General features: G+C 47.1%; 2 protein-coding genes across 2 annotated transcripts; one reads left to right on the top strand and one right to left on the bottom strand.

Moving 5' to 3' along the window:
• Positions 1-3,594: 3,594 nt before the first annotated feature.
• Sras (Ras converting CAAX endopeptidase Sras) lies at positions 3,595-15,891 on the bottom strand. The gene is made up of 9 exons (XM_089556653.1): positions 15,685-15,891; positions 15,204-15,309; positions 15,024-15,104; positions 12,032-12,092; positions 11,850-11,908; positions 11,659-11,767; positions 10,664-10,732; positions 9,332-9,394; positions 3,595-7,685 (listed from the first exon to the last, which is right to left on the bottom strand). The coding sequence occupies exons 1-9, from the start codon at positions 15,795-15,797 to the stop codon at positions 7,480-7,482; spliced, it is 867 nt and encodes a 288-aa protein (XP_089412779.1). The 5' UTR covers positions 15,798-15,891; the 3' UTR covers positions 3,595-7,479.
• A 207-nt stretch (positions 15,892-16,098) lies between these two features.
• On the top strand, positions 16,099-18,647 carry CycC (cyclin C). Its single transcript, XM_089556654.1, has one exon. It carries the CDS (start codon positions 16,264-16,266, stop codon positions 17,110-17,112), a length of 849 nt encoding a protein of 282 aa, XP_089412780.1. The 5' UTR covers positions 16,099-16,263; the 3' UTR covers positions 17,113-18,647.
• The last annotated feature ends 3,678 nt before the right edge of the window (positions 18,648-22,325 follow it).

The following is a 22,325-nucleotide window of genomic DNA, read 5'->3' as shown; positions in this document are numbered from 1 at the left end:
CAGTTCCAAAAGGAATGGTGTGGGCACGCCGAGGTGCGCGGGAAAACTTCCGTGAATCCGTAGCTACGAAGTCCACGACAGCCCAGTTGGCGCAGTGACGAGGGCAAGAACTGCTGCGCGCTGGGGCTTGTGCTCGAACGACTGGGGCAGCGCGAATAAGCGTGCGCAAAATGGCGACCGTCCAGCGAGGAAGCCGGGCGAGCGACGGGAGGCCATTACCGCACTTCTGCTAGACAGCGGCGCGGCGAGGAGTGCCGATAGTCGGAGACGCCTGGAGGGACCACCACACAATTTTGAAGTTGGGCGTAAGCTGGGAAAACGCTAGAAGACGGGAAAGATGTTGACCGCCGCTGCCGGCGGCGCGATGAAAATGCAGACCGCCGCCGCCTGCCTGCAGCATGGAGCCGACGGCCCACGTGCGAGAAACGCATGCACCGAGAGAGATGCGGGGTTAACCGCTTCCTTCGGCTGTTCGAATGAAACTGCCGTTTCATCTCTCAAAACGACGAGTGCAAGAGCAAAACCTTCTCTCCCCGCAGCTTGTGGCGCGAAGGAGAGAGAAAAGAGAGCGCGAGCAGTCGATTTTTATTTCTTGTTGAAAATCATTGGTCCCAAAACGTTATGCCCAGTTACATTTCTGGGACGAAAATGCATTAACTCGCTTTTGTTGCTGCTTAACACTCCAGAAAAAACGTTTCTAGACCTTTAGTGGGAGCACTGCCTTTTTGCTTGTGTTTCTATGTCGTGCCTCTATGGTCTGGAAACGTTTGATAAACGTTGTACTGGGACTGGGACATTCCATCCTTTCTTGGAGTTTCTGAGGAGGTTTTGTGTTTGTTGGGATCGTGTGGCCGAGGGATGAAAGGGGGATCGCAAGCGAGCTTGGAATAAGGAAGGCGCGCTGGTGCAGACTTATTCGATCCTGAGTTGTGGTACTCCAAATCAAGATCTGTGAGCGACCAGCGGACATGGAGTTTCCGGAGGTTAGCAGCTTTTGGCACCACCTTTTATCTGGGCAGTCCGCCATTCGCTGTGCCCTGCAACTTTTCTTTCTTCTGCGGTTGCATATGCTATTTTCCTTTTTCGTCTGTTACCTGTGACATCATAACTGCACTACTGTTGTGACCTGCGACAGCCCAGTCGTCATTTGTCTTTCTTCTGTCTTCTCGCAAGGGAAGGTCTTAGTTCCCTTGAAACCGCACATGCACTCAAAGGTGACCGAAAGCAAAGTGCATAGCCCTCGCAGTGTACCTTACTTTATAATCTCCTCCAGGGCGTTGACACAGCCCGTAGCAACCTTGCGAAAAGTAACTCAGTTTATAGGCATTATACACTACAGCTTGTTTCACGAGGGAAATGTCCCCGTCTTTTCCTTTTTCCTCAGAGTTCCAGGCAGTATATACTTGGCCAAAGTCGGCAGCAGCCGCAGCGTTCTCCGAATTCCAAGCGAAAACGACGGCAAGTCTTCTTTCATCCTCCGCACTTTGAAAACCGCTCACAGACAGAAAGCTTCGCCGCCGAGCTTTCAGGTGAAAGCGGCACCGCACCACGCTGCCCAGTGGGATGAAGTGAGAGAGATGTTTCCCTTGTGAACCCTTCCAACACACTGCAGAAGCCTCGCGTATATGCACTCTAGTTCGTTCATACGCGCTTCTGTATTCATTCCAGCGCAGTTTAAAAGCATTCCAAAAAAGTCAGCGTCCTTTTTTGTTGTTGTTATTTCTTTCTCGAACAGTACACGCTTTCGGAAAGCAGGAATCGCAGCGCATAACGAATGCTTGCCAGCGCAGAGCCAGTACTCCCGGTGGCAGATTTATACGTCAATTGTCTCTCGTCGGTGGGTCGCGCGGACGTCAAGCGAGAAATCCGGGCCGCCAAAGCGTCACTGGGTTCCCCCCCCCCCCCCCCCCCCCGACGCTGCCCGAGGCACAATAAGCGGTACTAGTGTACGAAACGTCGGCTTTTGCGGCCATAACTTGTCGGCGTCGCGTTGTTCTGGTGCCGTGGGAAAGCGAGGATGAGCGTCGTGTGCGGACCCTAATTTACCTCCTCTCTCGTCCAGGCTTCGACTGTTTCGGTTTCACCGCGGCAACGTGTACTTGGGAGCAGGATAGAAACGGAGATAAGCGCCAGCAATTATACGGCAGGCCGAAGGCGAGCGCATTCCAGGCTCGAGTAAATACGCACACAACTTTGCTTGTGCGTCGCCCGAACTGCGCGGTGCTCGACTTTGTTCTTTAGAAAAAGAAGCAACGGGCGAAATGTAGAGCTCTAAGCGCATTAGGGTTTTAGCCGGCTGGACGACGCCGTGGCCCATATACAGTGAAGCCCGCTAATGCTAAACTTGGGCCCCCAAAAAAGGATTGAGTTCAGCATAGCACAATTTCCATCCTGCAAATGTACGCGTTCGAACACCTGCTCTTCGGACTGTGGTGAACAGGAGCAGAGCGCTCGCGCTACTGTCGACACTGTGCCACGTGCAACAAGTCCAGCAAAGAGCATGGCGACGCTGTAGAGAGCACTTAATGGAAAGCATATATAGTTTCTCAAAATAACCTGGAGGGTAAAGTGGCGCCACCGTCTATGGGAGCTTCTTAGCGGCGTGCCGGAAAGATAAGCTTCCGTAGTTGGTTTGGCTAATGTTAGATCCAAAACGAAGATTCCAAGGAATCACGGATGCGCCTCAATACAGCAGCTAGATCTAGCCATTGCAGCCGCGATGCTCTACACCCTGTGCTGATGAAATTAATGTAATAAAGGGTTTCTTACTTACTTCATAAATTTTAACAAATATAGCATAAGGGAATGTTCGCTGTTAGCCTCGAAAGGAAACCAGTGACCGTATTCTACGAGCTGTCCATATCGCGTCTATTTGGTCCTCTGTCATTGGTCACTCAGATATGCCCGCGACTTTCAAGCGACCAGGCCAATGGGTGGCTGGCGACCGGACCTCGCCATTGGCTGCATAGCACAGCCAATGGCAGCCGGTATACGGTCCGGTCGCCTGCTGTTGACAAGCGCTGCGACTCTACGAAGCAAGAGCATTTCCAATCGCCCACCTCAGTACTCTTTCAGTGCACAAGCTGTGGCTGTGCACTGGAATACAAATTTCGCATTTTATATTTCCACTGTTAACGCATGCCTGATTACCGAATGGCTGCTGCATGCACAGCTGGAAATTTCTAATTTGTTGAAACCTCGCCGCTCATCGCAGCGACGTCTCAAAACAGGTTTTTCCACCGCCGCGACAGGATTCGCTAGCATTTTCGCTTGCATGTGAAACAGGCTTGACTTCTCCGCCATGCTACATTTGAGGTATCATGTATAGTACGATATTGCAATTAAATTTTGCATGGACATGCTGTCGAACCTTGTTATACCCAAGTTGAAAGGGCCAGGCGATTACTTCGTTATAGACGTAGGTTCGTTACATCGATTATTTCGTTATAACGAGTTCGTACATCAATCGCAGACGAACTCCGCTCGTGTGTCATGTTCATCGCAGCGGTTCATCGGAACTCAAGTTACCGCTTTCTCTAAGCGCAGCCCTCCCATACAGCCGTAAAAAGATAAACGCGAATAAAATGACGAAAGTCGAAGCACATAACATCTCTTTAATGTATAAAAATATATGTACAGACGCGGAACGTACAATGTTAAATATTTTTCACTGAGACCCTGCACCCAATAAATTAGTCCGCTAAAAGCTCCGGTCAACCACCAACCATACACCGATCTTCATGTTGCGAGCGTGCGCACGAAGCCATCAGCATGTGCGTGGAGCATGTGTTTGGAACATATATGCGCTATGAGAGTTTTCCCATCGGGCCCTCCAGGAGAGCTGTAAGCAAAACCAACGCAGTACGCCTTAAATCTTATTTCACGCAAACGTAGTGGAGAGCTTCTTTCGCTCAATGACTTCGGCCGAAAATGTTTGGTTTGGTTTATTCGGGTTTAACGTCCCAAAGCGACTCAGGCTATGAGGGACGCCGTAGTGAAGGGCTCCGGAAATTTCGACCACCTGGGGTTCTTTAACGTGCACTGACATCGCACAGTACACGGGCCTCTAGAATTTCGCCTCCATCGAAATTCGGCCGCCGCGGCCGGGATCGAACCCGCGTCATTTGGGTCAGCAGCCGAGCACCGTAACTACTGAGCCACCGCGGCGGGGCTCAGCCGAAAATGGGAAGTTCGTGAAGAGTGCACTCATAGTTCAGTTAATGGGGGTCTAACGAATCAAAGCGACTCAAAACGTACTCATAATTACGCACAAAAGGATGCCAGTAGTTAACCTAAACGCACAGGTCACGTTTTCTGTTTCCAACCGTAGCAGGCATATCCTGCAAAATCAAAAGTAACAGTGTGCGTAAACTAGCGGGGATAACGTTTTCCGAATCCATGGCCCATAGCACAATTTTGTTCCGACCACAAGCTTGCAAAACTGCTCACAAGTGAGCATTCCAGTGACCAGCGCAACACTCCGGCAGGCTCCAGCAAGCCAAGTACGCGCGCGCAAGATGCAGAACCGCGGCAGTGGCACGGTGGCGCCACCTACCAGCAGCACTGCGAATTACAACCGTAAAAGCATGGCCTCCAAGATCACACGCCCGCCCTTGTATCGAAACGAGCGCGCGGGTAATCTCGGAGGCCATAGTGAAAGTTCCCCAAGTGCAGAAAGGCGCGAAGTTCACGCACTTGGGTTATCCACATTTTAACTGCACAAGACTTCATGCAGCGTTTTGGCAGGGGCATGACATTCAGTACAATCCAATGAGCAGACAAGAATAAGGGAGATGAGAGGCTTGTTGCGGCACTATGACACAGTGCAGTCTTTGAAACTAAGGAAAGCAGCAGGTAATGTTAGTTTTTCTTTCTGGTAGAAAGGGTAAGCAACTGAGCAATCACCGTAGATGGGATATCATTTGAGAAAGTATAAGAGATCCTGCCACTAGTAGGAGCTGCACCAAAAACCTCTGCTTGTAGCTTGCAGTGGTTTGACTACCATCAGCAGCATACAATATTTTCCTCTACTCTGTCAAACTTATCTCCCACCTACAATGATTACTAACATGCTCCAAAAAAAAAATAATCATAATAGATGTCAGAAGCATCTCCCTGCGCTTCCCTTGGCTCAAGAGACTTTGCACTTTTTGTACACTGTGATTTGCATGCTCATAAAATTCTCAGCAATCAACAAACAAAGTGTGGCTTGTTCCGGAGCTTTATAGGTACTCTGTGAAAAATGGTTGTCATAAATAACAGCACACCACTAATTACATGGCAGATCAGCTAAAAACTAAAACAGAGGAAATTGAAAGATGTGACAACAGCTCACTTAATGTTGTGCAGTCAGCATATTGTGAACTGAAGTGTTTTTGAAATGCCTTCTTTTAGTGCCTGTCTGGGTGTTGAAGACAAACCTTCGCAGGACCATGGCCAAAAATATGCAGTAACATGTCTGCGGCAGATTTTTAAAAACTCTCTAACTATTGGTAACATCACTGATGCATTTTTCCAATCAGTCCATTGCGCCTTAGCTGGTGCGGCTAAGGCGACATTATTTTCCTTTTCCTTTCGCCCAATCTAAGTATGGGACATACTGTACTTCTCAAAGATTTTTTAATCAACTTTACAGTACTGCAATCACAAGCTGCAATATGCTCACTCTGTAATAGTGTCAATGTACTCCAAATGATCTTGGCACCACATTGTAATTCTCGCATCAGCCAAGCAAGAAAACATTTCAATGCCTCAGTCACTCTTTACTATGCTGGAACAAGATTAAACATCTGAACTACACACACATGATTTGAGTGTTATGATCATGATATATGCTTCATGGCACCCAATAAACTATCGCACTCTTTACAAAGGTGAGCTTTATTCCGCAAAAAATATGTTTCTGGCAGTTTATTTTTAACAGACATGCAAAACAGCTCCATAAAACATTTCACTAATAACTTCAAACATGTCTCATAGATACTCCAGTTCAGTACCTTCATGAACTATGTATTGTGAAGCATGCCAGCATATTATAGTACTATAGCTTTTACAGGTATAAATTTAGTGCACGTATCACTGCTATAAATTCCAGAGTGCTAAAATCTGATCACAAAGTGAGTGCTTTTCAAGCTCTCACTGTGTACAACAATACAGCATAATGAATAGTCAGCACTACACAAAGTATAAGTTATCACACACTGTTCACAGCCACTACACACAACACCAATGCACACTATAAGAGCAAACAATGACAATGTAAAACAAAATGTAAAGTGATATTTTTGCATTGGTACTAAATGTGATCTGCTACATTTCACTGAGGTCAGTCCATGAAACATAAATAACAATATCGTAAAAGAGGACAAAAAGAAAACTTGGGCTTCAAGAGTTTACCTTCAGGGAGCATGCTACCCTAATGAAAAACTTCTTGAGAAAGAATATAGAAGTTGTGTTCCTATACTTCCTAATGGGTCAATATTTTCAAAGCTGCAATGCTGCAGATGCTGCTTTTTCCCTAAAAAAAAAAAGGTACTCCAGTGTCTCAGGCAGACCTGCGCCTTTTAACACACAACTTGGGACGTTCGTCAATTCCCTAGTGCCAATAAGGCACGCTTAGATGTGCTCACGTTGCACGCTACTTAGTTGTTTGTAAGCAGTAAAAACAAGTGCAGATCCCTGCTATTCCACTGTTGAAATGATCACAGTTATCAAAATGTAAGGTGCCACAATGAAAACATTCTGTGGCTTCACTGTGAAAACATGAGCTTTTCCACAACCAGAACACTCATTCTACGTCGTCTGTGACACTCGAAGGTACCGAGCCAACACATAAGCAACAATGTCATGAGCTGGTAAGTCTCTCTGATTGAGCCAATGACAACAACCATGCATTAGTCACCACTGCCATAGCGCAGCCCTATCCGCTGAACAAGTTAAAGATAAATGCTCACAGGGCAACAGATGCAATTAACAGAGCAACTTGTAGGATGAATAATGAACATGCAGTTAATGCCCATTATATTAATTCATTGGCTTTCTGACTTAGTGCTGCCCGTCACACTAACCCATCACATGAGTGCAAGCAGCCATCATGTAGCCTTGCTTAGAGCGCAAAATCCCCACTCCTAAACAGTTAAATACAGCACTGCAATGCGATGAGTCATTGATTTAAACTACATATTTATCTCAACGTTTTGCACAAAAACCTTCGAGCCTATGAGGCATGGTGCAATAGACGTTGCAAACGGCGTCGCCCAATAATTTCCGTCAACTGTATCTGTTGCCTCTGAAACATGCATTTCCTAGTCCACAATTGCACACACACCTGACAGCAGAAAGCCCACTATGACTGCAGGCAGTTTCCTAAACCAATGAGTTAGTGGTGAAATGATGGTTCACAAACGCAGAGAAGAGAGAAAGAGACCTTTGACTGGGGCACTTCACGAGAACACCTGTTTGTGCAAGTATCGTGCTGCGTCATAAAGGTTGAGAGTAGAGTTCGTTTGAGTAGAGGTGGGGCTGGGTCAAGGGCTCCAGCAGCGATGCCCAGCCCAGAAGTCCCATCAAGAATGCCAGCAGGAGCAGCGTCAGCCGTGGCTGCTTGTAGCCGAACACCTCGGCCACGTCTGGGAATCCCATGTGGTTGCAGAAGGCATGGGCCACAAATGGTGCAACAAAGTGGCCTGCACCAAGGCCAGTACCACTGTCATTGTCATCATCACCCCCCCAGTCCAACTCCGCCCACTGCAGGGCAAAGGCTTCACCCACCCACATCCCTCCAATTAACCCTGTCCTGAGCCTACCCTATCCCCGCAAACATCCCAATCTCATCTGCTCACCTGAGTCTCTGTCGCCCCCTGCTACACTTGCCTTCTTTTCGAATCCGTTCTGCAACCCTGAACCATAACCAGTTATCTACACTCTACATTACATGCCCGCCCATGCCCATTTCCTCTTCTTCACATGGACCAGGATATCATCAACTCACATCCATTCCCTGATTCCAAGCCTTTTCGTTAGCCTCCCAAGTTTCTGCTCTATTCATGACATCGGAGTATCTGCCATATGCACTCCACCCCAATCCGATTCTCCCAGCCACAGTCACATATTTCCACTGCTCCTAGCTATTTCTCTCTCATGGGTCGGATCTGCGGTCACTACTCTTCCAACGGTATATGATATGCGGCGATGCAACAGAAGTGGTCCCTTACCACTTCCAATATACTGTCGCCTATCATAAACTGGTTGGTCCCTAACCCACTGCTGAACATTACTTTAGTTTTCTTCATTTTCATTCTTAGTCTTGCCGATCCACCTTGAATGTTTCGGTCATCAATTTTGCACATCAATTCCTTTTCTAAGCTACTTAGAGGGAAAATTTCGCAAGCAAATCAGATTGGTTGGTTGGTTTATGGGGTTTAACGTCCCAAAGCGACTAAGGCTATGAGAGACACCGTAGTGAGGGGCTCCGGAAATTTCGACCACCTGGGGTTCTTTAACATGCACTGACATCGCACAGTACACGGGCCTCTAGAATTTCTCCTCCAAAGAAATTCCAGCCGCCGCGGCCGGGATCGAACCCGCGTCTTTTGGGTCAGCAGCCGAGCACCATAACCACTGAGCCACCGCGGCGGCGCAAGCAAATCAGAGATTAATAGGTGTTTGCCATTAGCCTTTATTCCTAGCTCTTAAAAATCTAATCCTCAGGATATCTCTCGTGAGCACGCAGTGAATAGCAGTGCAGAATTGTTTTCTGTTTTGCCTCGCACCCCTCCTCAGAATCAAAGTATAGCAGGTTATAATGAGTTGTAAAGGTGAGCAGATAACCTCTAGGACTGACGGACAACGAGGACCACTACATCAAGTTTTTGCTTCAAAGAAATCTCATAGCTGGGCTTCTGTAACACTGCTGATGCTTCTTCAAGAGATGAAGATGCCTTACAACAGGAAAACTCAATTTCAGGTGCAAGACATTTGAACTGCAAAATTGTAGCTAACATCCATTGAAGACTTGTCAAGAATTTAAACACATTTAACTCCTCACAGACTTTCTCTCATAGGTTTAATTTCAAAGAGTGGTAAGCCCATGTTGACTGTTTGTACTTTTCCTTTGTTTATCTAACAAGTGAAATGAATGTAACAGTCAGGAAGCCAACATACAAAAAAGCCTGGCTTATCTAAATCTGTGGAAGTGACATGGCTGGCTCCAGGGTCAGAACCCTGAGCTGCGTTCTATTTACTTAGTTAGGTGCAAAATGCACTATGCCATGCTACAATGGCAAGACTTTTGCAAACCATGACCCCCTGTTCTGTCAAAATAAGCACATACCTGTCCTCAGGAACAAGTAGACAGAGTAGGCACCAAAGACTGTTGTGTATGCAAATTGAAACACTGAAAAAAAAAAAAAAGATGAAAATGAAAAGAAGCAATGTGCCTGCAGATGCTGCTAACAGCTCATAGGCACTAGAACAGCCAACGCACTGAGGTGGCATGAAAAAGAGCAATGCGACCGCTGCAGTACATGCCGAAGCCATGGTGAAGCGGCTATCTCAGCAATCATCTGCAGACATTGGGCTAAGCTACACAATGTGTACTGCTGCTAAGATCTCCTGTACAATCACCTAGCTGCAGACATCATTCGATGTACAGGGTGTTCCAAAATGATCTTTCGAACTTTGATCACATATAAAATGGGCAGAGAGGCGTGGCTTGCGGCGTAATGTTCACACACGCCTAAAGTTTTGTTCTTTGCAGGTAACACAGAAATTCATCGCAACAGTCCAAAAGTAAACGTTTGGCGTGGTCTTCGTCATGACCATGTGGCAGGTCTGTTTTTCTTCGCAAAGGCATCAGTAACCTAGGCTGTCTATCTGGGCACTGTTTGCATTGCCACAGACCCAAAAACTGCAGCCTGACATCGTCCAGCAGGATAGTGCCCCTCCTCACTGGGCCTTGATCGTTAGGAATGCCCTGACTGTCTATCTGGGCATGTTGCAGCTGTTTGCACTGCCACAGACCCAAAAACTGCAGCCTGGCACCTTCCAGCAGGGTAGTGCCCCTCCTCACTGGGCCTTGATCGTTAGGGATGCCCTGAACAACCCATTTCCAGGTCGCTGGATTCGCCAAGGAGGACACATTCCCTGGCCTCCAGACATAGACCCCATAGACTTTTTTTCTTCAGGGCTAAGTGAAGGATACGGTCAACTGCCCCCCATATGGGACCTGCAGGAACTGTGAGCTCGCATCACAGTAGCAACTGCACACGTTAATGAGCACATGCTACAATGGACATGGCAGGCACTAGAATATCACTTAGATATCCTGCGTGCAGGTGGCGCACACAGTGAACACTGTTAAAGTGCTACTGAAACTTTAGGTGTCCGTGAACATTATGCAGCAAGCTGCCCCTTTCTACCTATCCCAATTTCTGAAATATATGTGACCAATGTTGTAAAGACCATTTTGGAACACCACGCACTTCGGTTTTAGAAGGAATGATGCCATGGTTCACCCGCCTTCTAATCAGCAAAACCATCGCTATGAGATTATCGAATGTTTGAACTCTTGTTTTCTCTGTCCTGTAGCAGCAAAAAAAGCTACCCAGCACAAAAATAAAAGGGCCCATGTATGTCCACCACAAGTGACCAAGTTGACACTCACCAGACTGCATGACTGCCAGCTTTACATTGTTTGTCCTTCTCAGCCTCTCGATGAGATGATGGAAATGTGCTGGAAGAAAAAAAAACACAATTGAGATGCTTTCATAAGCAGTTTTTAATGAGCACAGTAAAGAAAGCAGGAAAACAGTGCCACATGAATTCGCAGACAATGTCTGATTATTACGTAACAAGGAAAGAAGTCCTGAACCACCTAGTAGCAGTGGACCACTCAACAAACAAACAAACAAGGGTAGCAGGTAAGAGATGAGACAAGGACTAATGCAGTGCCTCTCGACTGTTGGCCCCATCTGTTTGGTACAGCCCAGTGGACTCTCATTAACATGTTCACTACAGCAACGATTTTCAGAGCCCTAATCCCTGTGTGCATGGTCACTGGTGAGCCTCCCTTATATTTTCTTGGATGCAGCATGACCCGTCAGTGAGGCACTGGCAAAGCCAGCATATCTGAACCGCCAGTAGACGGCAAATGCGACCTGGTATATGTAGTGTTCCTATAAACGCTCCCGCAAGGAGCAGATGTTACGCAAGCAAGGAAAGCATCAAATACCGCCAGTGATGCCCCAGTCGTTTACAGTGAGCATTTACAGGAACACTAGGAATTTGAGCTTTTCGCAGGTTCCTTGAAAAATTCGAGATGTCCCGCGCTTCATCGCGTGACTCAGTAGTGGTGGCCACACAGCATGAATACACAATGACCTACTGGTGAACCACCAATGACGCAGTCACTGTGTTAAGTGGAACATCCAATTTATTTGAAACGATGCTTCTGGTGCCGTGAACATCAAGCATATTCAAAAGGTTCTTACTAATTTAAATAAATTCTCATCCCCGCTCAAGTTAAAATTATTGACAGTAGGCTGTGCCTGCACCATGAATTTGCACCGGATATTACAGCTGTCACTCCTTACGGCAAGCCATAGAGAGAACAATTCAAACCGAAGACGGCTGATGCTAGTGAAATCGCGGAACACTCACCGACGCCAAAGAACAGCGGACAGATGATAACAGCGGCTCGGTGGCCCAAGCAAGGCACCAGAATGGGAAGCATGCAGGCACGAAACGTGAACTCTTCTGAAAATGGTGCCTAGAAGAAAATGAAAATAAAGTGAGTCAGCATACACACACACTCATTACATGGGCTTCGTGAACGGTTGCACGGCACTTACCACAACATGGTTCCTGAGCCAGATGAGGTTCCTCAGGTTCAAGTACCAGTAGCGCGGTTCTGAATTTCGAGTAAAACAGACGACGGGGAATTACAAGAATGTATGAATTGTCTCGTGCTGCTATATCTGACTAAAGCACCACACGAAAATTGAAATGATGAAAATGGGAGGAGGCTACTTGCCCATGTAAAGGCTCCAGACCCCATCAAAATAGTGCAGTACCAGAGGTCCCGCAAAGAGCACCTACATTAATAAAAGAAAAAAGGAGGAAAAGAGAAATTAACGAGAAAAGGATGCAAGCCTGTCAAGTAGCTCATACAACAAAGTGCTAGTAATAATAGATTGGGCTGAACCCTGTAATGCTCGGGCATTAAAATGTCACGTGAAAGTTACAAACAACTCCATTTTGTCGACACAGGAAGCTAAAAAAACCTGCCCCCCCCTCCCCCCCCCCCCCCCACACACACACACACAAAGATTAGCCTATAAATCCACCCTTGCAAATGGTTGTCCAATCTCATACAAAATTTAGAGGCAACTGACGAATCAAAACATGGTCAGCGAAATATGCAAATGACTGCACACACCAATTAGAATTTGCCTGGGGTGCTATTTTACGCCTTTCGCGTTTACATCGATTTCCAGTTTATCTAAGACCTGCTCTTTATGAAAATGATTGGCCGGCAATAAGTGGATAATTGTCGCCACAGACTACCTGACACGCTATGCCGAAACCAAAGCGGTGCCGCGTGACACATCGTCTGAAATTGCGCCGTTCTTCATGCATCGCATTGTTCTGCGACACGGCGCCCCGTCCAGCGTAATAACCGATCGGGGAACGGCTTTCACAGCGCAGCTCATGCACGAGGTATTCAAGTTGAGCCATACCAGCCATTGCAAAACTACTGCCTACCACCCGCAGTCCAATGGGCTCACCGAGAGACTCAACAAAACTATAGCAGACATGCTTGCTATGTACGTAGACGTCCAGCATAAGACTTGGGACGAGATCCTTCCATACGTGACTTTCGCGTACAATACGGCAGTACAAGAAACCACTCACTTTACGCCATTTCGCCTTGTTTATGGGCACGATGTGCACACCATGTTGGATGCCATGTTTCCATGCACTGCTGACGACCGGGCGCTCACGCCACACGCCGAAGAATTTCTCCAAAACGCGGAGGAAGCCCGCCAACTCGCCCGCATGCACATCAGGAGGCAACAGGGCTCAGATGCACGCCGCTACAACCAGCGACACCGCCACGTCGAGTACCAACCGGACGACCAAGTGCGGGTATGGACCCCTGTCCGTCGCCCAGGCATGTCGGAAAAACTCTTATGCCGCTACTTCGGCCCATACAGAATGTTGCGTCGCATAACAGATGTGACTTATGAAGTTCTGCCGGACGGTTCTGTGCACAGTGCGCGCCGTCGACCCCAGCCAGAAGTAGTGCACGTACTGCGTATGAAGCCCTTTTTCACGCACTGACAGCGCTTGCACAGTTGTTTCGGTTTTTGTTTTTTCCGCAGAGGCCCGTTTTCCCCCTGTCATTTTGCCCCTTCGATTGTTGTTCCCCTACTTCCTTCAGTCACCTCGTGGCGTCGTAGTGGTTTTCCATATCCCCTTTCTTTTTTTCCGGGAGGGAGAGTAATGCCACCAGGTGGCCCCAGGTGGCATCAGAAGAAAAAGAGGAGAGAGTTGGCTCACGCGCCCTGAGGGCTGATTCTGTTAGTGCTGCTGGCGAACGGTGTCCCCTGCCTTGGTTCCGTGACAATATATATGCCACCCTGGAACACTAACCTACTAATTTAGTCAGGCTTGCTACTTCCCTCTAGTGCTCCTTTAATGTTTTACCCCATCCCACCACATGGAATCAGTGTCAACCTGTCTTTACAACACAAGGCCACAAACATGTCATAGAAGTTTAAGCTTTGTGATGCACAGCCCTCCCCTTGATATCAAGCTAGGTGTTGCAGAGTTGGGTGGGGTGATGAGATTGGTCCCTTTAAAGCGCTCCTCAACCCTTCACATTAAAATGGGTGAAATGGAGTATTCTGATCCCGTTCAACTGATCCATTCTGAGCCTCAGCCTCATAGCACTGTGGGGCACATTCAACCTGAAGGTGAAGTCAGGTTGAAGTGGTCAAGTGGTTACGCCCACTTTAGTACTTCCCACCAATCTCGGCGCAGGTGCAGAGCTGAAAATGCAATATTGCACGATTTTGTCGCGGTGAATAGTTACGCAAAAGTTCTCTGAAATTACCAGCCTGCGTATTCAGCTTATACACAGTTTCTCGAGCTCAGATCCACGGCGGATAACCAGCGCACAAAATAATGCGGACAAAAGAACACATACCACATGACAAGGTACTGTGCTCTTTTATGCACTGGTTACCCACTACAGCAAAATACGAATAACATGGCCAGCTTGCCGTTCTTGTTGAGATTTAGGGCTTCCATCGCATCTACACACTTTTGAGATGGATGATGAAAATGGTCATCTGAATGAGCCACATGAAACTTGCTTGGATAGGGAAGCAGCAGCTGACACAGGTCGCGGCTAACTAGGAAACAATGGGAAATGCTTTTGTCTTTCCATGGACTTGACCTGGCTACAGCCGACAACAATGTATAGCCCTCTCACAGCGATGGAATTTCAACCATCAGCTTGCAACTGGATGAGACGTAAAGCAATTTGCAGGGGTTATGACTGGACTTTTGAGGAGCTTGCAGCCTCTGGGCTTATCAAAGCACGGTGTTTAGACGTTTAAAACTTAAGCTGCGTTTACATACATTCCCTGCACTGGACAACAAAAGGCTATACAAACGAAACATCACAGTGATTCAAGCACACAAACGAACACACCTCAGCTACCAGAACATTCCCACATGCCTCGCTTTTAGCAGTCAAGGCTGCACACTGTTACCAAAGGAAATCTTGTTAAAAAAAAAAATACTACGCGGGAAGAATGAAGGCGGGTACCATAAAGAACCTTCATTTTGAAAAGAAATTAGAATATTTTGAGAGTTTATGAGAAATGCGCATGATAAGCACGTCGGTATTAACAGCACGTGAAATGTTTGTTTTCGCGACGTGAATCAATTTTGCTGCGACTGCAGCTGCACAATTTTTAAACCTAGGTGTCGAATGAGACCTTCGAAAAGCTTACCATTGTGAGAGCTAGCGGTAGAACAATGGCTTGTAGCAGACCTGCCAAGCGAAGACCCATCACCGCTGGCACGCTGGCATTCTGTCAATGCACAAAGGGAAAACAAATGCCGCGATTAAAATGCCAAAGCGCACTTACACGGGCGTATTCACGGCGCTAACATTCACACAGGCTACGCACCTTCTTGAAATGCCCAAGATCCGCGCCAAAGACAACGAAAAGAGGCGATATGCATATTATGGCGAACACGCTGATGAACCTTTTCTTGATGGTGGCCGGATGATCCCTGCACAAGGTGACGGATATATATCAACATCGCACTCTCTCTATGCACTTCAATGCACGTGGGACTGTAAGTAGAACGCGACATTGCACCGGCAAACCGGTGAGGCCGCACCCGCGAGATAAAAGTTCACCGCTACGTAACCATGAACTTCCTCGGCGTTTGTTGACCTTCTTTTCAAAATCGCCGGGTCGCGTCGTTTACCGTTCCAGGCGTTCTCGGAGCCCTCGATGCAACTGTCCAGTCTCGGACATTCAGTCATTGCAATGAATCGGGATGTGCGCGGATTAAAAGAAAGCTGTCAAACTTGTTAAAAAGTTCAGCCGGCAGAACATTGCGGTCTCGAGCAAATCTCGGCGCGAGAACGGCACCGCTCACCTGTGATCCTTTGTCCTCCAGATGTACAGGCTGCCCACGTAAGTGAGCGCCAACATAAAGGTCCAGAGTATGGCACTGAAACAACTGCTTCCCGTATTCTCTGCAGAGACCATAATGTCATTCTCGTTGTGCAAGCTGACCTACTCGCTTGACTGACAGTCCATTGGAAAGGAAGCGGCCATACTGTTTCGTTTCGTGCTACTGGAGTGCCGTCTAGAAGCTGCTGCCAGCGCGAGCGCTGCTAAGAGCTTGGCCACAGTTTTTTCTGTGCTGTTTTCTTGCAATTAAATTTTTATTTCTTCGATAAAAATTTTTGAGCGTTTTACGAAAGCAGTATGCTGCTTAAACACTGCTTCTTTTATGACTGAAGAGTCGTTAGCAGTAGGGTGAAACGGCGAAAAGGAACATCGAGTCTGGACACACTGAGGGCAGTTTTGGTTTTGCGCTCGTAGTTTTTGTTTCATCCTTGACTCTTTGTAGACGGTTTCTTCTTGCGCGTTTTGCCGGCTGTGCATTTCGCTTGAATATCGTTGTGTTTTGTGCAGCCGCGACGCCACCCTACCAGCAGCAGCAGAAGTCATGGCAGGAAACTTTTGGCAGAGCTCGCAATACCAACAGTGGCTGCTGGACCGGCAAGACCTCTTACGCGAGCGACACGGCGACTTGCAGGTGCTCAGCGAAGAAGAGTACCAAAAACTGATGATCTTCTTCGCCAACTTCATCCAGGCACTGGGCGAGCAGCTTAAGGTGAAGCAGCAAGTGATCGCCACAGCCACCGTTTACTTCAAGCGGTTCTACGTACGGAACTCTCTCCGTTGCGTCGATCCGCTGCTGATGGCCCCGACGTGCATCTTCCTCGCTTCCAAAGTGGAAGAGTTCGGCGTCATCTCCAACAGCCGCCTCGTGACCACCTGTCAGACGGTAGTGAAGAACAAGTTCTCGCACGTGTTTCCGCAGGACTTTCCGTACCGCATCAACCACGTGCTCGAGTGCGAGTTCTACCTGCTGGAGATGATGGACTGCTGCCTGGTGCTGTACCATCCGTACCGGCCACTCGTGCAGTACGTGCACGACATCGGGCCCGAGGACAGCCTGCTCTCGATGGCCTGGAAAGTGGTCAACGACTCGCTACGCACCGACGTCTGCCTGCTGCACCCGCCGCACCAGATCGCGCTGGCATGCCTGCACGTGGCCTGCGTCATCCTGCAGCGCGACTGCAAGCACTGGTTCGCCGACTTGAACGTCGACATGGAGAAGATCCTCGAGATCACGCGGCAGGTGCTCACCCTGTACGACACGTGGCGCAACATGGACGAGAAGAAGGAGCTTCCGCCCATCCTAGCCAAGGTCCCCAAGCCGAAGACCCAACCGTCCAGGCCGCCGTCGCAGGGACCCAACGACCAGACGGCGGCGCCGCAGCCCAGCTAGCCCCACTCGCCCGTGGCTCCCGCTTCACCGGACTGCATGGCGTGACAGATGGCGTGACCAGACAGTGAGGTGCGACGTGGGAATGCCACCCTTGAAAGCACTTTTTAGCTGCAACAGTGATTTGTTTGCTTTCTGGCTTCGTAGTCTCTGACGCGAAGGACAGGCTCACTCCAACCTGCCTTGCGGAGCAGCGGTGTTTTACGTCACCGACGGGGCTTGTTGCTGTTCGGAGCCGAGCAGCCTAGCAGCAGGGCTTCCCGCAGAAACACTGTGTTCTGCTCTTGGATGTGATTTTACAAAGCAGCGAGCTAATCCGGTGTACAATTCGCTTCGTGTGGTGTTTGTGAACAGTCATGACAGAATGTAATATGTGCGCTCGTCGAATGGAACTTGTGTACTACCTCAGATGTTCGTTGAAATGACCTGCAAGTTACGACCATGAAGAGGCTGCTGTGGTTGTGTTTGCAGCAATGTAGTTACAAGATACGTAATTGTTTGTTTCGAGACCACATTATGTTTCTAGGACTCCTTTTAAGCATGCCAAGTAGGAAAAGCACCACAAGCTCATGTTAATGTGTTCACAAGCCTCTATGTTTGCTTTGGTTGAAAGAACGAGAAAGTTCGCCAACTCATTGTGCAGTTTTTCCACATCTCAATTCGAATAGTTTGGTGCCAGAACAGAAGAGATCATGGAAAGGCGCAGAAACACAGCTTCTGGGCCTCTCCATGTCCATGCTCCCTGTTGTTCCATGCTTTGTTAGGCTACAAACCAGCTAGCCCAGACCAAAGTATTATTCATGTGCTGCATGTATGTTGAAACCATTCGAATTTTTTTCACAGAAAAAAGGCACGTCTCATATATGATTATTACAAATCCACACAAGTGGCTTTGTTCTTAGCTGCCTCCCATCCAGCGGGAGCGATGCCGACACGTCCTGTTAGCTATAAAAGTTCTTATTAAGCAGCATTTTCATAACGAGCCTTGTTTACGAGGTTAGATGCTTTCAAAAATGCGCTTCTACCAGGCCGTTGCGAGAACAGCACAGACAACTCATACTTTCTGTGCTTGTGCTGTGGTGTGGTGTGCTTTCTCCAGAATGAATTGTCGTAGTTTTCTTCATCAACAGCATTGAAGTGAATTAATAAAACACGGTACAGGTTTGATTTATGAATGAACAAACTTAAAATTTTTCCCCGGTGCTGCATTTTTTTATTGTTGTTCTTGAGTCGTGTAATTTCTGGAAGGGCCATGCTGTGGAGCTATGAGAAGGATAACTGTCACTGCTCAGTATTTGCTGAAGGGTTCTGTGATGTGCAGTGGGTAGTGTCTGCCTAACAATATTTCCAGTAAAAACGTCTGGGACCATTGGCACCTGCTCACGTTCTGCTGCTGAGCGCCAGGTTATAGTTTGGCTGCCTAACCAACCTGCAATCTGCTGCACAGTTGTGATGGCTTTATGGCTCATGGCCTCAGTGCAAAGATGTCCTTGTCCTGATGTTTTGGGTGATATTAAAAAAGTCCTGGCAGTGTCCGATACTAACCTGGAGTCCTTTACTGCTGCACACTTCGTAAGGGTAGCTCATGGATACTGAACTTGACGACAAGTAACCCTATCTCTGTATCGAAACTACCAATACGTTTCTCCGACCTCAAGCCGAGACCTGGGAACCATGGTCTCAGTTTCAGGTTACCTTTGATTATCCAGCAGGCAGCAGCATTCAAGGGAAAAAGAACTGCTGTAAAATATGAGATGGAAAACATATGTATTCGTATTTCATGCTTCTCATAACCAAAGTGAAACTTGCAGTACCCCAAATGAAGAGTGCCATTCTTTAGGAGACTAAGAGACACACAGAGCATATTGCTGTTGTCTCCTGTGTAGGGAGAGATGTGCGTCTGTCTACATCCAAATGTTCAAGCTGTCCCCACAAATGGACCTCAAATGAGTATATTCTGAGCAATGACTAGTGAGTTCAGAAGGGGAGAGCAGATGTTAAGGTGTTCGTGCCAAGCACAATGGCAAAATAAATTCATCACTGTCACTATCATCAGCCTTAGTACACCCACTGCACGGAAAAGGCCTCTCCCATTTCGCTCCTATTAACCCTGTCCTCTGCCAGCTGCAGCCACCTTGTCTGTGTAAACTTCTTTACCTCATCTGACTGTCGGTTATCTTGCCTTCACATTGCATGCCCTGCACAAGCCAATTCTTCCTCTTGATTTCGACTAGGATGTCATTAACCCGTATTCCCTCATACACTGTGCCCACTTGCGGTCTCTTAATGTTACACCTATCATTATTCTTTCCATAGCTCGCTGCATTGCCCTTAATTTAGGTTGAACCCTTTTTGTTAGCCTCCACATTTTTGTCCCATAGGTGAGTACCGGTAAGATACAGCTGTTATGTACTTTTGTCTTGAGGGATATTGGTGAACTGCCATTCATGATCTGAGCGAACCTGCCAAATGCGCTGCACACCAATCTGACTTTCTAGTTATTTCACTTCTGCCAGCGCCTCGCTACCAGCGATAAGCTGCTGTTTCCTTCCAAGGCTGTTAAACATTATTTTGGTTTACTGCATATTAATTTTTAGACCCACCGCTCTGCACTGCCTGTCTTAAGCCATTGATCATTCTTTTCAGCATTCCCTGAGCAGCATAGCACAGTAGTGTCATCAGCAAATCGCAGATTACTGAAGTATCCTCCATTAACTCTTGCCCCGAACTGTCCCAAGTATTCTCAATTTAACTCCTATCCCGAAATGTTCCCAATCCAGGCTTCTGAATACCTCTTGTAAATAGGCGGTGAATAGCATTGGCGAGTTAGTGTCGCCCTGCCTGACACCTTTCCTTATTGGAATTTTATTGCCGACTTTATAGAGGACTATGGTAGCTGTGCAGTCGTAGATGTCTTCCAATACTTTCTCACAACGCTCTTCTACACCTTGATTCCGCAATGCCTGCATGACTGCTGACGTTTCCACGGAGTCAAATGCTTTCTCGTAATCAATGAAGGCTATATATAGGGGTTGGTTATATTCTGTACATTTCTCTAATATGGTCTATTGTCGAGTATCCTTTACGAAAGCCTGCCTGATGATTTGATTGATTGAAGTCTAATGTTGCCTTGACTCTATTAGCGATTATGTAGGCAAAGGACAGTAAGCTGATCTGTGTGTGATTTTTCAAGTTGTTGACGTCCCCATGAATTAAGATGATGTTAGAGTTCTTCCAAGCTCCCAGTAAGTTCAAGGTCATAAGGCATTGCTTATACAGGGTGGCTAGTTTTTCTAGCACAATCTCCCCTCCGTCCTTCAGCAGAGCAGTTGTTAGCTGATCCTCACCAGCTGCTTTCTCCCTTTTCATTGCTCCTAAGGCTATCTTTACTTCCTCTTTCATTACTGGCAGGATGTCCCATTGCTGTGCGCTATTGTCTCTCTCATTAACGTCCCGAGTACACTGGCTGCCGTATAGATTTGTGTAGAATTCTTTGGCTAATTTAAATATCTTATCCACACTGCTAATGACATTGCCAGCTTTGTCTCTTAACGCATACATCTGACTTTCACCTGTGCCTAGTTTCCTCTTGATCACTTTTAGGCTATGGTATGATGTGATAGTGTTAATGGCTGCTTTCAGTGGTGTGGGTCCCTCTTTTTTATTTTTCTTGTTTTTTAATTTAATTTTTTAGCTCATTTTTTATTCATTACAAGACGCACAAGGTCTCCCTTTGACCAAGCCCATCGATCGTGCCTTAATGGCCTGGGGTTAATGCGTCTGACTTGCAACCCAAAAGTCCCATGTTCAACTCCAAACGGGCGCTTTTCAGCACAATTACATTCTTACATGTCATTATGACGAGTCATGCTGCAACCTTGTAATAAGAATTTATCTGATCTTTTAATCAGTTTCAGTTCCGTTTGATGTCACGACCCTGTACACCAATGTGCGACTCGCGCTCGATGTAGGTGGTCACGTGATAATTCTTGGTGTGACGGCATGCTCCTCGTTAATTGGTCTAGAACCTGTGATGTTGCCATAGTCATAATTGATGTCGTCGACCAATGGGAATTTCGTTAACATTCCAGGGGTTGCTGCTGAACGCAATTTCATTCTCACTACCCAGAGGCTGCCACCTAATGCTATATTGCGTTAACAGTTTCATGTAGGCCTAGAACCGTCATCTTGCTCACTATATCAGTGTATTTGGAGCACACAGCACGAATCTGAGTTTGAACTTAGTACCGAAAAACACATTTGAAATTGACAGCAGACTAAGTTATCGTGCAACTGTGGCCTGCACTTGTGCTCAGAAGTGGGCCTTGTTCAAGTGATCTCGCAATTGCAGCACGCAGTTTAATGCTTGGCCAGCACTGCCTTCACGCACGAAGAATGGTACAGCATGGTATAGTATGGTATGGTATTTAACATCCAAAAGCTGCACATGGGCTACTAGAGGTGCCATAGTTAGGGGGGGATCTGGCTTAATTTTGGCCATCTGGTGTTCTTTAATGTGCACCGACATTCCTAGTACATGGGCTTTTTTGCATTTTACCTCCATCGAAATGTTGGCGCCATGGCCGAGACTCAATCCTGCAATCTTGGGCTCAATAGCTGAATGCCACAGGCATTACACCACTGCGTTGGGTGTACGAAGAGTGATTCTGAGAGTCCAAGTGCATCCTTTGTTTCGGAAATTGTTGATTGTACGTCCTTGTCACATTGTCTAGGAAGTGTACACATGAACGACGAGACATTCTCATCCAGCTGTTCATGCATGGTGGCGTGCTTGAAGCGACACAGTTCAAGTGGTGTTGGCGAACTGTGTCTGCCAGTGCAAGCTGCATAACATCAGCAGAAGTTCCTTTTTTCAGGAGCTCTAGTAGACTGGTACCACTTGTATCTACCTCTTAGCATGCAGCTCTCTGTACTTCACATTATTTTATATTTTAGCAGATTTAATATAGTGTGATAACAGTGGAAATCAATAAAAGGATACGAACAAGACAGTGAAACACAGATAGAGTATGTGCTGAAGCAGTAACAGCCAAAACAAGAATGACAAAAGACATGCATACAAAACAGCAAAGCGCTTCACCGTGTTGTGCATCTCTCACCTTTATATCAGCTGTTACTGTTCCAGAACCACTCTTAGATCACAGTCTAATTTTAAGCTTTAGTGATATTCTATATTGCAAGCTTGAGCTGCCAAC

Source organism: Amblyomma mixtum, chromosome 8 (genome assembly GCF_055824585.1).
Source record: "Amblyomma mixtum isolate Tamu chromosome 8, ASM5582458v1, whole genome shotgun sequence".
Lineage (NCBI taxonomy): Eukaryota > Metazoa > Arthropoda > Arachnida > Ixodida > Ixodidae > Amblyomma > Amblyomma mixtum.
The sequence above is the reverse complement of the archived record's forward strand: the minus strand, read 5'-3'. Positions and strand labels throughout refer to the sequence as shown.